Source organism: Mytilus galloprovincialis, chromosome 12 (assembly GCF_965363235.1).
Source record: "Mytilus galloprovincialis chromosome 12, xbMytGall1.hap1.1, whole genome shotgun sequence".
Lineage (NCBI taxonomy): Eukaryota > Metazoa > Mollusca > Bivalvia > Mytilida > Mytilidae > Mytilus > Mytilus galloprovincialis.
In genome coordinates, this window is record NC_134849.1 from 32,540,033 (window position 1) to 32,556,557 (window position 16,525).

Below are 16,525 nucleotides of genomic sequence, written 5' to 3' on the forward strand. Positions count from 1 at the left end.
AAATGCATATAACTATGATAAGAAATATCATAATTTGAAATGTTTAGTTAGTACTTACAATTTAGTTTCATAGTCTTTCCATGTTTTATCTAATGGTTTCCTCAGGTCACCTTTCACACCCTTTAAATCATTCTTCAGGAATGTGTCAAGTGGAAATAACAGCATACTGTGTAACTTAGATACCTGTAAAAGTTTTTGTAAAAGACATTTAAATATTAGACAAATATTCAGAGCACACCCATTGTAGAGAAACATCTTTTTGCAAAAAATCAGTTAGTTTTCACTTTTGAATTGTTGTAATTTCTGTGACTTTTATAGCTAACTATGTGGTATGGAGTTTATTCACTGTTGAAGACTGTACGGTGACATATAATTTTTCATTGGCAATCATATTTTTAAATAAATGAAAAAGCCTCTGGAGTTGCAATGTTTTTATTCTGAGATATGATAAATAGAAAAACTAACAAGAATGTGTCCTCAGTACACGAATGCCCCACTCGCACTATCATTTTTCTATGTCCAGTGGACCGTGAAATTGGGGAAAAATCTCTAATTTGGCATTAAAATTAGAAAGATCATATCATAAGGAACATGTGTACCAAGTTTGAAGTCGATTGGACTTCAACTTCATCAAAAACTACCTCGACCAAAAACTTTAACCTGAAGCGGGACAGACGGACGAACGGACGAACGAACGAACGGACGGACGAACGGACGCACAGACCAGAAAACATAATGCCCCTCTACTATCGTAGGTGGGGCATAAAAACATTAAATCAAAGTATAAGTATACTGAAGATTTCTTGGTATTTTTCATATCCTTTACCTAGCCTTGAAATTTTTAGAGTTAAATGTTTAACACCACCTTTATTGGTGAAAGAAGTCTTCTGTGTACTAGAAAGATAGACTGATAGATGGTTTTACACTTGTCATTTTTGGAGCCCTTTATAACTTGCTGTTTGGTGTGAGCCAAGGCTCTGTGTTGAAGACCGTACTTTGACCTATAATGGTTTACTTTTATAAATTGTGACTTGGAATGAGAGATTTCTCATTGGCACTCATACCAAATCTTCTTACATCTATACATATGTATATGAGTTTGATTCTAAATTGACCTAGCTCGTCAATAATAGTCCAAAGAATTGATTGATAATTCTTTCAGCAAACTTGACTATATCCTAACTGCTAGTTTTTTTTTGTTTGCAGGAGAATACCTTTGCCAGTTCAAAGGGTAACAGGTCATTCAATTCTCACACAATAATCTCTTTTTTTCCTTAATCCATGAAAATTGAAGCAGCCAAAAATAAATGAGTCCACCATGTCAACAGCTCTGCAAAACATGATTGCAGAGGTCTATATAATTCTCACAAGCTTCCCCCTCCCCTCTTTATCTATGCTCTTTATCTATGGAGGTGTAATTACCATATACTTACTAATTCATTCATGGAACCAGACAATTCTTTGGTGACTGTAGAAAATTTGTTAAATGCATCATCTGTAACAAACATAACATACATTTTAATTAAAAAAAAATCATTTTATCCTCAACGTCATACAGTGACATCTTTGTAAAATGTTTGAATCATTGATAAAACTTTATGCAGCCACTGAAGCATGGCATAAAAAAAGTTGTTGATCTTTGTCTACCTATTGTTTCATGATCATTGTCATTCTTTTTATATACGGTAAAGGGGTTAGTTTATGCAGAGATGCACATTTTGCAATTTTATGTGAAAACCAGTTTTACTATTAAAACCTCTAAATACATGTAACTTATATATATATATATAATGTCTAAAAATAGCAACAATCAACATTCAATCTATTTAAGCGTGGATCAGCTTGTGAAAATAAACTGATACAGTTACTGAATTAAAATTATATAAATGTCTAAGAATATAACTTAAACACGCTAATTTTCTAATAGATTTTTAAATAGAAATACGCAATATTTCGCTAAACAAATTAGCTTCATCAGGCGTGTGCATCTCTCAAGGTGAGATATATCTATATATTTATAAGACAGTCACTGAGTTTATTTCAAAATGAACATGTGGTTGATAAGACCACAAACTATCTTAATTAAAAACTTTAAGATAACTTATTTCAAAACTTTAACCTGGATATGGGATGGAAGGACAGAATCAGTCAATATAACATAATGCCCCACTACTATGGAAGGTAGAGCATGATAAGGAATGAATTCCCAGTATTTGTTCATCACTGTTTGATATTTACCGACACAAGGTTCTTGTTCCAACTGACTTTCTCCAACATGTTCGATATTCTCAGCTAAAGTATCTTCATTTTCTACATGCTCTAAAATATAGATAATTAATATATATATTTGATATAGTAATAACATAAATAAATAAGTCATTTTCAACAGATTCAACTAAGATTTGCAATAGCAAATGAAGAAGGGGTGCTGAATATCAAGCATACAGTGCACGTATAATAAAAAGCTTAAATCTAGTTTTTTAAAACAGATTCAATTTAGATTTGGACTATCAAATGAAGAAGGGATGCTGAATATTAAGCCCATCTATAGATTTTCTTGGTTCAATTGTTTCACATTTTGTTATCTCAGGCCTTTTATAGCATTTTTAGTTCACTACAGAATGTTTTTTGCTTATTGTGGACGGCAAGATTTTTACAGTGATCTTTAATTGATAACATCCACATCATTTGCATCAAGTCCAGCCTAGCTGCCGCAAATACCAATTTAAAAGTATTTTGTTTGACCCAGCCAAGGATAGAAACCACAACAATCAGGATTCTAGGCATGCATGCTACTAAAAGACCATGAAAATTCATGAAAAACTGTTAATCATCCACATAGTGACATACATGTTAGTGTTCAACTTTTTATTTCTAAAATTACTTATTCAACTAATTTTAAAGATTTCTAAGTCAAATTATGTCATGCATGTTTACATTTTCTAAATTTTCACAATAAAACTTAAGTGTCAGACAATGAAATCACTAGTTTAGTACTATCCTCAGCAGGAAAACATGTCTTATTCTAACAATACATTCAATTGTAATCAATTGTTCATTTGTACATAACATTTCTGCATTATAATAATTTTATCATCTTAAGCTTTAAACAAGAATGTGTCCATAGTACACGGATGCCCCACTCGCACTATCATTTTCTATGTTCAGTGGACCGTGAAATTGGGGTCAAAATTATAATTTGGAATTATAATTAGAAAGATCATATCATAGGGAACATGTGTACTAAGTTTCAAGATGATGTAACTTTAACTTTCTTAAAAAACTACCTTGACCAAAAACTTTAACCTGAACTTCGCACTATCATTTTCTATGTTCAGTGGACCATAAAATTGGGGTCAAAACTATAATTTGGCATTAAAATTAGAAAGATCATATCATGGGGAACATGTGTACTAAGTTTCAAGTTGATTGGACTTCAACTTCTTCAAAAACTACCTTGACCAAAAACTTTAACCTGAAGCGAACGGACGGACGCACAGACGAACGGACGCACGGACGAACGGAGGCACAGACCAGAAAACATAATGCCCCTCTACTATCATAGGTGGGGCATAAAAAACTTGACCTTTGCATTTTCATGTATTATACATGTACATGTTATATATATAACACTTCTGAATCTTATATTGCTTATTTTGAAAGAAACATAAAGGCAGATTTGCAGCAATTTCTTATGTCAAACATATTTTAATGAAAATTCTAAACCCACTGCATTTGTTTACAGCTGTCCTTAATGAAGAACCTGTTGTTTAATAGTTGTCGCTTGTTGATCTGGTTCATAAGTGTTTCTTGTTTCTCATGTTTTATAGATAAGACCGTTGGTTTCTCCGTTTGAATGGTTTTAAACGTCATTTTTGAGGCCCTTTATAGCTAACTATTCAGTATGAGCAAAGGCTCTGTGTTGAAGGCCAAACTTTGACCTATAAGGTTTACTTTTTACAAATTGTGACTTTGATTGAGAGTTATCTCATTGGCACTCATACCACATATTCCTAAATCTATATTCGAAAGTAAGAAAACCTACTTTTAATGGAGTTGTATAAAGCTTTGACTGACTTCTTCATCTTTGACACGCTGCTTCTGTCTACATCTAGTTTCTATAATTAAAAAAACATGAACATGATTATATTATTGCAAAAATTCTTCAGACAATTAGGGTTTTTTAAAAACCATTACTACCCATGAGGGTCTTGCATGGTCTGTCATATTTATCTTACCAAATACTATTCACTTAGTCACTAAGAATAGGTAATTTACAAGGACAGAGTTGCATTGTCTCCCCTTTGTACATATTTTATCCATCGAAAGGCAATATCTAAAAACCTTTTATACATATTTTAAAGAAATGTGTGCTTTTTAACACTTTTACTATGCAATTTTCAATAAAATGAATGTTTCCAAGGGGCATAACTCTTATGAAGATAGTTGATAAGGATTTAGGGTCTGTTCTCTCATTTAAGGCTCCTGTCATCCAGGATTTTGACAAAAAGGGGGCATCAAGGAAAAGTTAACAGGGGGGCTTGTAAAATATCTTTGTATTACCATTCCCTTTGCTTAAAACTTTAATAAACTTAACATCTAGAAACTAAAAGCAAACAAATCATAAAGTTTAACAGGTTCATTCCTTTAAATTTAGGAGCATATCGAATTTATGAATTACTTCCTTTTTTACCATGTATCAATGATTATTTATCAAAAGGATAAGAAAATCTTGTACATAAATTTCAACTGTAAAAAGTCTTGTATGAATTATACAAAATCACAAGGAAGATTTTTTTCATTATAAATCATATTTCAATTTTTTATTAAAAAAAAATCAAGAGATTTATCACAATCTAGAGGAAATACATGTGACACGTTGGTTTCTCTCACTTCCTTACACACAGGGTTGTTTTCCTGTTCACTGATAACCCTTGTATAGAAAAACCACTTCAGCCATTTCTGTTGTTTACTTTCTGTACAATTGTTAAATGGTCAATACTTCATGTACTTACAACAAAACTTGTCAAAACCTTACTTTATGTACAATTGATAACTGGTCAAAACTTCATGTACTTACATGTACAGCAAAACTTGTAAAAATTGCTAAATCATAGCAAAGTCAAGTTATTGTAACGGATGTGTCATGCAATTCAAGGATGCACATGACCCAGAGAACTCATTGAGCAAATACAAAATGCATGGTCATGTTTGTATCAATCAGAATAATATCTTACAGCAAATCTTGTAAAAATCACAACCTCATAGCAAGGTTGAGGACTTGAATGTTCTTTATGTGTCATGCCATTCAACTATGCACATGACCCAGAAAACTCATTGGAATACAAATGCATATATATAGTCATGTTCCTTTCATTAATAAAAACTTTTAAAATGTTCCAAAGCATGATAGCCCACAAATGGTCATATGAATATGGAAAATGAATATTACATTATATTTCCCTTTGTCTTATTTTGTCTAAAAATCATAAGCACAAAATTCTCTTAGTCTGAACAGGTATAAAGTGAGAATATATATATCACCTATGCAAATAAGTTCATTTACAATTGTGATAAAAATTGTAATGTAATATGTCTGATAAAAGGCTATGCAAATAACCAGAATTTTCTGTACTTTCAAAGAAAGTGAAACCAATTCATAAATTTTAGACAGTTAAAATTACAAATGTAAACAGTGTAAACTGGATGAGTACGTAAAAATGTGGAATATGTTATTTGACCCTTTAATTTTTAATTTGAATTGAATTCCTTAAATCAGTATTTAGGTTATTTAAGACCTGCGGGTTTATAGACCTACTTAAGGATTGAATGCTTCTTTTTGTAAATTTATTGGGGTGTAAAAGCGTTGACCGAAGTACATTTTGTATGAAGCGCGAAAGCGCTTCATTCTAAAAATGTACTCACGGTCAACGCTTTTACAACCCTATAAAGTTACAAAAAGAAGCATTCAATACTTATAATTACATTTTTTAGCTATGATCATGAAAACACGAATTTTATATATTTTATTATTTAATTCACCTGTGCACTTTATTGTTGGAGCACGTGTTATCATTAATGAAAAGTTGTATTGAGCAATGCAACTGCTTACGGAATAACATGTGATGTGCAGTTAGCCAATCAGAATAAAATATTATAATGAAACATACATCTAATGTAATTATAGAAAAATGAAAACAAATTAACAATGATGTTTTTATTCATTTCTCAAATTTCAGATAATGTGTAAAATCTGAACTAATAGATTATTTATAGGCATCCTTTAAATTGGTTTAAATACGGTACAATATCGCAAACTTTGACAACATAATTTTTTAAAAAGGTCAGTTTGGAGTTATATAACAGAAACCTAAAGATCATTTAACGGTAAATATACCTCAGAAAATTCAGTAGTTGATTTAGGCCAATCAAAAAAGTATGTGTGTTTACTTTCACATGCTGAACAATAAAAGGTTAGGTAGGTAGGTAATTTTTTTTTTTTTACATAGAGTCTATCATATATATCTATAGGAGCAACATAGTGACTTCCATGTAGTGCTTAATCAAAAATGGTCAATTTTTTTTTATGGTAGATAGCTATAGCGGTTCATTAAACAGACATTTTTTGTTTGGCCTATATAGGAATTCAGTGGTTGATTTAGTACATACATCATGTGTAATTGATAGTCTTAAGTTTATAAGTACATTCAGTTTTAAATCTATACATCAAACAAAAAAAATGTCTGATCTTAACCTTTGAACATCATCCAATTACATAACTACATAGAATCACACACCAGTGTTTCCCAAATTTTTGAAGTAGTAGAGTTTAAAATCTTGAAAACAACTTGAACAAGGGACACATACATGTAGCTTTCTAGTTAAACATTTACATGTATAAGTTCAGTTTGCACCAAAAACTTTTCCAACTTCTAGTCCGAAGACCAATATTCTGCCATTCTTCTTATGTGCCTATACAAAGTTTTGCAAATACTTGCTAGTCCAAATAAAATTTTACTAGTCTGACCATGCTGACTAGAAATAAGCATGGCAAAAATCATGAATTACATGAATTACATGTACATTTAGGCAGCTGTTTCACAAGATACTATAGCTACATGTAGTTTCTAAAACTTATTGTAGCTTGGTCAGCTGGATATCATATCATTATGTATACATAAATTACCCTGATGGTTAAAAAGCTTTTTTATGCAATGCAGTAAATGGTGCATTCTTTCTATTTAATATAATATTTGTACTATTTATCTTATACCTTTAAATAGACACAAGTTATGTATATACGTTTTACATATAATTATTGAAGGGTATAATTACATGAATTAAATGTAATTCAATGCAATAATTTAAAGGTAATTGAGAAAATTAGGCCTGTTACTGGGGTCTTTAAAGTGATAGAGGCCCTCACTTCGTACCTTTATAGAATCAGTTGTGATCATTGATAAGACCAAAATGTATGATTTTAAATAAAAGCATAAAGGAGTAGGTCCGGTAAGGACCGATTTTGGCCTCAAATTTCAAGATCCTCTGACGAAATATTTTAGACACTTTTTAAACATTAAAGTGTCTATTTCAGTTCAGACAGTTGATTCAATAATATTATGGGAAAGATTTGAACTGATTTCCTCATAAAAAAAACTCCGATTCTAGCTTAGATATGAAAAATCTATCAAATATGCCCAAAAAAGTCACTTTTCAGATGGTTTTTGTCAAAAATGAAAGTGGCCGCATCCGTGTTCATCCTCAACCTTTATATATGTTATGTATAATCATCAAATACAACTTACATTTCAATATTAAGAATGAACACTTATGCGGCCACTTTCATTTAAAACAGAAACTGTCTAAAATTTAACTAAAATGCTAAAATTGTGAAGATTTCAGTAATTTAGCATGACTTAATGATGCTAGTACCCAATATATGTGCACTGTATTGTCAAAAACAGCCCATATTTATGTAGCAGTAGCATTCTACTGTCCAATAAATAACTAAAAGTATACATATTAACAATTTTGTAAAACTGCTATATTTTGGGGCCAAAAAGGGGTCTTGCTGAACCTACTCCTTTCTCCTTTTCTCATTATCTATTAGGGGCTATACTTGGGGGAGGGGGTGACTGAGAAGAGTGTGGTCATGAACTTAAATAACTGGGGCTTAAATATAATTGAGTAATATAAGTACATTATTAGTAAATGTTAGGACTAGCAGATTTTGACTTTCAATTAAGTACAATATAAACAGGAGTTCATCAAGTAATGAGCACCTTCAACGTTTGTTACCTTATATTTTCAGATCTAATACATGAAATACATTATAAACAGCAAGTAAATCTAGTGTGATGTGCAATTTAAATTAACTCCCCTTGTTGAACATACAATGACATGTCACATAGTAAGGTTTTCTTTTAAATTTGTGTATGTACAACATGTCAAAATTAGGTTTATTGATAAAAAAAAAGATTCATTATGTACATTGAACTAATTCTACATGCAACTATTCATGTACACTAGTTATAAGACTATTCAGTGAAGTGGTCATAATACAATGAGTGTGTACAATGGGGCTTGTCAGTAGGCTATTATCAGTGTGAATTTTTTATTTTTGTTAAATTCTCCTTTTTCCACATTTGTTCGTTTTCAGAAAATACAGATTTTGGAGTGAAATAAACCATTTTACCAAATTTCATCAAATTCCATACTTGTGTGTAATGTGAATCTTTCAGATTTTTTTATATTTTACTTGAGGCTTTTTTTTTTTAACTTTTAACTGCTATCATCATGGTCAAGTATCAAATAAGGGCTGACTGCTGCTTTTAAAATATCATGCATTCATAAACTTCTTGAATTGTTTAAATATAAACATGTTGTAGATCATGTAGTACAAAACTGCATGTTACATCCTGTTTAGATTGTGCATGTGCATCTGTTAAGGTGCAATTAAAATCTGAATTTGATAATAGTGCGTATCTATAGCCACCTAATTAAAATAAAACACAGTCAGGTATATTTTCTTTCTAAAACTGAAAAGAAATATATATGCAAATGTTAAGACAGACTGGCTTACTATATTTTAATTTCTAAATACAAAAAAGGGAGTACTGTATATATTTTTCCGCTGTTTCAAAGTAATTCAACTTCTCTAAATTCTAATACACCTTATCGCTATTTGTCCACCATTACTGGATATCACACGGGTTCCTGTAAAATTTTGACGTCATAAAACAAAATATCTGACGCCACAATGGAAAAGTGATTATGTATGACGCCAAAAGTTCAAGCGGCCGTGTCAGCTAGGATTAGCGATAAGGTGTATAGATTCAAGGATGCTAAAATGAATCATCTGTGTCCATAAATTTTAGTCCTAATAATTATGATGTCTAAAAGGCTTTTATACTTTTATGCTTTTACGCCTTACGACGCCTTTGTAACGTGTCAAAGCATAATAATATAAATAGCCTTTCAAGACGTCATAATTATTTGGACTAACTTCACTGATGCTGAAGTACTCTGACAGACCAGGGCAGGGTAAAAATGATTTGAAAAAAATGGTCTGTCACTCTGTGCACGCTTGACCTTCAGATAAAAATTAAAACAATTGTTTTTCAATGGAAAAGTATGCATTCATTGGCAAAATGCAATGTATATAGAATATTTATGGTTGTATACACCTAAACATTTGTACACAAATAATTTGTCCACTCACTTCCTCTAAGGAGTTCACTGTGTTTCGACACTGCGACAACCTCTTGGTGAAAGACGATGTCGTCGGTGAATTGTAGTCGTCCCATGTCTCTTTTAGAAAGTCCGAGACGGTTATTTGCTCGGGCATTTCAGTATATTTAACGCTTCTGTTGGAACATTTAGGAAGTTTTCATATCACAGGAAGTGAACTTGTCCCACTTGTCGATTCAACATGGCCTCCCTAATTTGCATATATTGGAAATGCTTAAACTATGATTGCATCCCTGACCTTGTATTTATCTTTCCATGTTTCTTATTTAAAATAGTATCGAAAACAAGTTAATAATTTCTGTTGTGATCTTTTCAATATTTTTATTCCACCATTTGCATACTTTTAGGATTATTAGAACTGTTTATTGGAAGTGTGTAAATTGTACATAATATTACTGATTATAAATTGAGAGAGAAAGAGTTACTATCCCTAATATGGTCAATTTTGTAAAAACTAGTAACATTTCCCTTAAAATACTTAAATTTATAATTTACATATAATTTAAAAACAAAACTATAAATTATAATTTTATTTATATGTGAATTTAAAAAATGTAATGTAAAATTAAGAATAAAGTAGAGTATAAATTTATTTTATACCAAAACAGACAAGTTATGTATACAAAGTGGATGTTCACCATTTACAATTTTCGTTAGCAGGATATGCTTACCCGAATTTCGGAGCACTCAGTCTTTAGTTTTTAACAATATTTGAACTCTTTCTCCTGGATGAACCAGGAATATTATTGATAATATTCAAAAAAGCAGATTTAGATCAGCAACAGGTCATGCCTTCCAAGTCCTTCGACCCATTTACCGCTTTGAGATATAATCAGTCATGTTAAGCATAACGAGTCTTCTTAATGTTTGATTTTATCTAAGATCCAAGAGTATTTCTTCAAAACACCTTATGGCTATATACTTATGATAGCCCCAGATATATCGAGTTATTCCAAATTGCATCTGATTGTATCGAGTGTTATTAAAATACCACTGTCCCAGGTTTCTGAACATGCAACGTTCTTTATGTGCTTGTCCCAAGACAGGAGCCTGTATTTTGTTCAGTACAGTTGTTGCTGGTTCATGTCTGTCATATGTACGATGAATTATATAATTACACATATCAATGTCATGGAACTCTGTCATTAGCAATCATACTACATGTCTTCCTATCCGGCGTTAAAATCATTTCATACGTCAGGGCGGATCCAGGAATTTGTCACTCAGAGGGTGGTCACCTTTTGAAATCTTAAATTATTTTTTTTATTTGTATCATGAAAATAGTTACAACTATAGAATACAATGTTACACATGATTTATAAAGTTGATTCTAATTTCATTTTTCTTGAATTTAATGCATGCGTGCAAACGTGTCAACAATCACATCAAGTTCTGCATCAGTGCAAGTCCATTTAGTCGATCCTGGCCCATTGTTGCACGTAAAAATGTTTTTAGTAACCCGAGCTCACTATTAGAACGCTCACATATACAACTTGTTACATTCATTGAGCAAACAATTTTGAGAATAGCATATATGTGTGGATAATATAGTTTGTTGCATTGCATAGTGGTTTCAGCAGCTGACTTTGGCAATGTATCTTTGATATGTTTCCAGAAATGCAACTTCCTATCTACTTCCGAAGAAATTCCACATGTACTAGGCAAGTCAGAGTTATAAAATTCAAGAACGGGTTTCTGTTCTCAAGTATAACATTAGCGTGTTATTTCTGGATTGTTATCTCCGGAATTAAAACAAGAGCCATGACAGCGGTTTTAGAAAGAGAAGAAAATCTATCATTAATGCCAGAGATCAATATATACGTAATACAGAGTGCACGTCGAAATAAACTCATCATAGCGGATACCAGGATCAAAATTGTATATTAACGCCAAACGCCCGTTTCGTCTAAAAAAGACTCATCAGCGACGCTCGTTTAAAAAAATGTTTAAAAGGCCAAATAGAATAAAAAGTTGAAGAGCACTGCGGACCAAAAATTCCTAAAAGTTTTGTGGCCAAATACAGCTAAGGCAATATATTCCCGAAGTAGAAAAGCCTTAATTTTTCAAAAATTCAAAATTTTGATAACAGTTTATTTATAATTATGAACAGATCAATTATAACTCAAGACAACACAGAATCGCTAACTACTGGGCTGGTGATGCCCTCGTGGAAATAAATCTCCACAAGCAGTGGCATCGACCCAGTGGTTGCAAATAAACTCATCATAGATACAATGCAGGATCAAAATGTTATATTAAAGCCGGACGCGCGTTTCGTCTAAAAAGACTCATCAGTGACGCTGGAATCAAAAAATGTTCAAAAGGCCAAACAGCGTACAAAGTTGAAGAGCGCGCACTGAGGACCAAAAATTTCTAATTTTTTTTTTTTTTTTGCCAAATACAGCAAAGGCAATCTATTCCCGCGGGATAAAAAAAGCCTTAATTTTTCAAAAATTCATTTCTTGGGAGACAGAAATTAACCTGCTGATCATTCTTACTCTAATAAAAATTCTGATCTTTTTTTTTTATTAACTTGCTTGCGCTCTTATATCTTAGGATAATGAAATCAGAGCTATATGTACGTTATATTGGCTAGCTCTGCTTTAGACAATGTTAGAGTTATAGAGCCACAAGCACCATTAAAGTAAAGTTGATTACCACACGTTCAGAGAACTTTACACCGACAGTGCAAAGTAATGACAAAACTCACGTGGGCTTTTATTTTGGGCCAGGTGAGCATCGACGACCAGATCGGTGTAAGATTTGTGGTGGAGGCAATCAAGAGTTGTTCGATTTTTTTTGATTTTTTTATTAATAAGATCGACCAACTGAATAAATTCGGCAGTACATATACTGTTTTTATTTTAAAAGAACTTTTAATTTATATCTGAGAGAAATTAATACCTCAGAGTAAATGCAAAGTGATATCCATTGAATAATTCAACAGCACTGATTTTTGAACTTGTAAAAAACATGATAATATCATAAAAATCTTGCAAGAATTGTACACATTAGCGCTAACAATTTCCCATATATAATTAATGTTTCCAAGAGACATAACGTCCGACATGTTGACGACGGACGGACGGACAAAAGTTTTCCATAATACGTGACGTCCCGTAAATGGGCGTATAAAAACACTATTCAAGACTAATTAATCGGCAGCAGTCCGTTTGCGCCAATTACTGTTTTTCGGGGGTATCATTTGCGCCAAAAGTTTTTTTCCAAATGTATCAATTGCGCCAGTTTACCTGTACACATTTCTATCATAAATATTAATGATAAATATGTATTCTTATTTTTGGCTCAAAAAATATCATATGTTCGGAGATATTTCAGCATTGAAGATGAGCATCTGGAGAGAAATGACTTGACATGCATTATACAGTTTATGTACAGAGAGAGAAGAAAACTTATTACTTCGCTGAATTTTTAATAAAGATATATCAAAAGAAGAAAATATAAGCTTTTGCTGATTATGTTTTAGCCACATACATGTATGTTGATGACACAGTGCTTTGTTATTGGCTGAAACTCTATCTACCGCAAGACGTACCAGTAATGGAGCAGAAGCATTCCACGGGAATTATTATGATCTGTTTTCTGCATTTCATCCTTCAATCTTTGTCTTTTTGACAATAAAGTGAAGTTACAAGCTACTACATACATTAAATTTGGAAGTACCCATGCAGCAGTAGTAAGAAAAAAGTATGTTTCAGAAAAGGAAAAATTTGCCGTGTAAACTGCCAGTTCCAAGTCCAAATAAAGGAGGAGGGAAGTCATTTTTCTTCTAATTGGCACATTCGTATGTTTTATTTTTGGCGCAAATGATACCATGTAATTTTAAAACAGGTGGCGCAAACGTAGCATTAGAGAAAAAAATTTGTGGCGCAAAAGGACGCATTTTTGGCGCAAACGGATCTCTCCCAATTAATCATATAAACCCAATGAAGTTAATCACGAAATAAAATTTATCATATACTTAGACTAAATAACAAATAATTTTTACTGTATGATAATAGCATTAAATTAACGTTACTTCCATATTTTTCGAATTGGGGCTTAGCGGGCTGATATGAAAAGTTTATCACATGCTTCGATTGTTATCACATGCCTTTCCGTAACTTTATCACATGGCATTCCGGTGATATTCGACACATTCCAGAAAATAGATCTCAATGATCGTTTTCAGTGAAAGACACTACAAAGTAGTGTACAAAACAATTATTTGGATACCGAAAAGTATATTGTGTAAAATAATTAGAAAAAATAAATAAATAATAATTTAATTATTAAACAAATGCATTTTTTAAAAGTTTCAAACATTATTTAGAAAGTTACTTCAAAAAAGTTGACTTTTCCAAACAGTGTTATTTATGTATATTGTTGATTTTTTTCGTCGATTCGTCCATATTAAAATGTTTTTTCTACTTTGTTGACGCATATGGTAGAAATAATTCATATCGAATGTACTTAATTTTTGGTTCGACGCAGGGGCGGATCCAGCCATTTTAAAAAGGGGGATCCCAACCCAGGATAAATGGGAGGGGGGGGGGTGTTTCCAACCACATGTCCCCATTCAAATGCATTGATCGTCCAAAAAAAAAATGGGGGGTTCCAACCCCCGGAACCCTCTCCCCCTGGGTCCGCCACTGGGACGTCCGTGAGCTTTTCACTCTCCGAACTTCTATTTGAAAACCACGAAAAAGGATCAATATATGAATCTGTTATTTTTCTCCATTGTGGAAGCATATGATAAAAAGATCATTATATGTCATTTTTCATATCGAATGTATTATCAGCCCTCGAGCCATGCGGCTCTTGGGCTGATAATACATGCGATATGAAAAATGCCATGTAATAATCTGATATTATTAGATTTTTTTTGGTTTTTGCATGGCCCATTTTCCCTACATGTAATAGCTTTGGCCTTCTTTTTATCAAAATCAAATATGTTGTATTTTATGTCACTGTGTTCATGATATGGAACTTTGTGGTATTATTTCATAGACTAAAGATACTATACGGGGACATGGAAATCCTAGTAAACCCTCACTTATTAAGTTTGGGCCTTAATCCCCAATATTTCTTTTGAGGTTTGGATCCTTGTGGTACTATGTCATAGAGATCTATACACTTGAAACTCCAGTTATTGTCTTGAAACAAGAATAAAACTTTAATAATGAGGCAAATAACATTTCAGTACCAACAAAATCTGTTGTCCAACTTTTCAAAAAATCTGATAGAAACAGACCTGAATCTGCTGATAAATTTTACCTTAAGTCGTACCATCTACTTCTGTTTTTTAAGATGCAAGCCAAAGAAAGATATTTCGAACAAGAATGTGTCCTAAGTATACGAATGCCCCATCCGAAATATCATTTTCTATGTTCAGTGGACCGTGAAAATGGGATTAAATCTCTAATTTGGCATAAAATCAGAAGATCTTATCATAGGGAACATGTGTACTAATTTTCTAGTTGATTGTACTTCGACTTCATCAAAAACTACCTCGACCAAACACTTTAACCTAAAGCGGGAAAGACGGACGGACGAACAGACCAGAAAACATAATGCTCATAAATGGGGCAAAAAAATGACATATTAGGGGCAATAACTGCATAAAAAGTTTTCTGAAGGTAATGCTGGAGGTAGACCTCAACCAGCTGATCCATTTAGCTCTAATTCAAATTGCTCTTACAGCTTTAGTATTTAAGATATAAGCCAATACTGCATTATCATTCAGTGGCGGATCCAAAGTTTTCATTCCGGCCCGCTCGGTCATGCTTTAGTGATTCCTAATATAATCAACCAAATTTTCCCCAGAAAATGGGTGCCATGCCCCCTCTAAATCCGACTCATTTCACCCTATGTTCTATGTTTACCAAAGGCGGCCATGTGTCTATATATGAATCTTTAAGATTAAAGATCATAAAAGATTATCTTCCCATAATTTCTTGACATTTACAACTTTATTTATTAAATTTTTAAAGCCTATTGCATGCTATGAATGCAAACTGATGACAGATTCTTATAACATAGATAAATTGCTTCGCAGAGTGCATCTGGATACGACCTCAGAGGTCCAACACTGAACAATTGGGGCAAAAATTAAATGGACAATATTTACACTTGATACAGGTTAGAATTTGGCTTGTAATTAAATATTTGACATAATAGGCTTCTGACAAAGAATAACTGTCAAAGATCTTAAATCGGTTATGTGATTTTGATTGCTTGACGTCCAGTGGCAAATATTTCATGCATATTCAGGACGATTTTGCTTTTGTACATACTTTATGCTGTTGCGAATTGACCCTCCTCAGCCAATTTTTACCATTCCTTTGTGGTATAATTTTAGAGATTCATACACCATTCCACAAGTTGTCTGGAAACGAAAAATGCTTATTTCAGCCATAACCTTAAAATCAATCCCAACCTTCCTTTTGTGGTCATTAATCTTTTGTTTTTCATAGAATTTTATTTACTTTTATAAGTTATTGTATGAAAAGTAAATGTCTTCGGATGACACGATACCAATATCATAAATTTTTTTGCAGGTGTATAAAAACATTTCTGGAGGAGTACTCCATCTGAACATCTTCATAGCAATTCAGATATAACTAACTTACCTTTCAACAGACGCGTGACAATTAATATATAAAAATATGATTTCATAGAAGCTATGAAGTTGAATTCAAGTTCTGTTCAGCAGTTTTAATTAGTGCAAATGTGCAATTGGGTCAAAATTTTGTAAATGGAAACAAAGAATCAA

General features: G+C 32.4%; 1 protein-coding gene across 7 annotated transcripts in view; it reads right to left on the bottom strand.

Annotated features, from left to right (window-relative positions):
* Window positions 1–9,947, bottom strand: part of LOC143055536 (arf-GAP with SH3 domain, ANK repeat and PH domain-containing protein 1-like) — a 43,573-nt gene extending 33,626 nt beyond the window's left edge. For all 7 annotated transcript variants that reach the window (XM_076228691.1, XM_076228696.1, XM_076228694.1 and 4 more), the window contains exons 1-5: window positions 9,722–9,947; window positions 4,046–4,118; window positions 2,239–2,319; window positions 1,434–1,495; window positions 59–183 (exon numbers count right to left, since the gene is read on the bottom strand). In XM_076228691.1, the coding sequence (XP_076084806.1) occupies window positions 59–183; window positions 1,434–1,495; window positions 2,239–2,319; window positions 4,046–4,118; window positions 9,722–9,847 (467 nt within the window). In that variant the 5' untranslated portion in view covers window positions 9,848–9,947. The remainder of the gene's footprint in view (window positions 1–58; window positions 184–1,433; window positions 1,496–2,238; window positions 2,320–4,045; window positions 4,119–9,721) is intronic.
* Window positions 9,948–16,525: the final 6,578 nt, after the last annotated feature.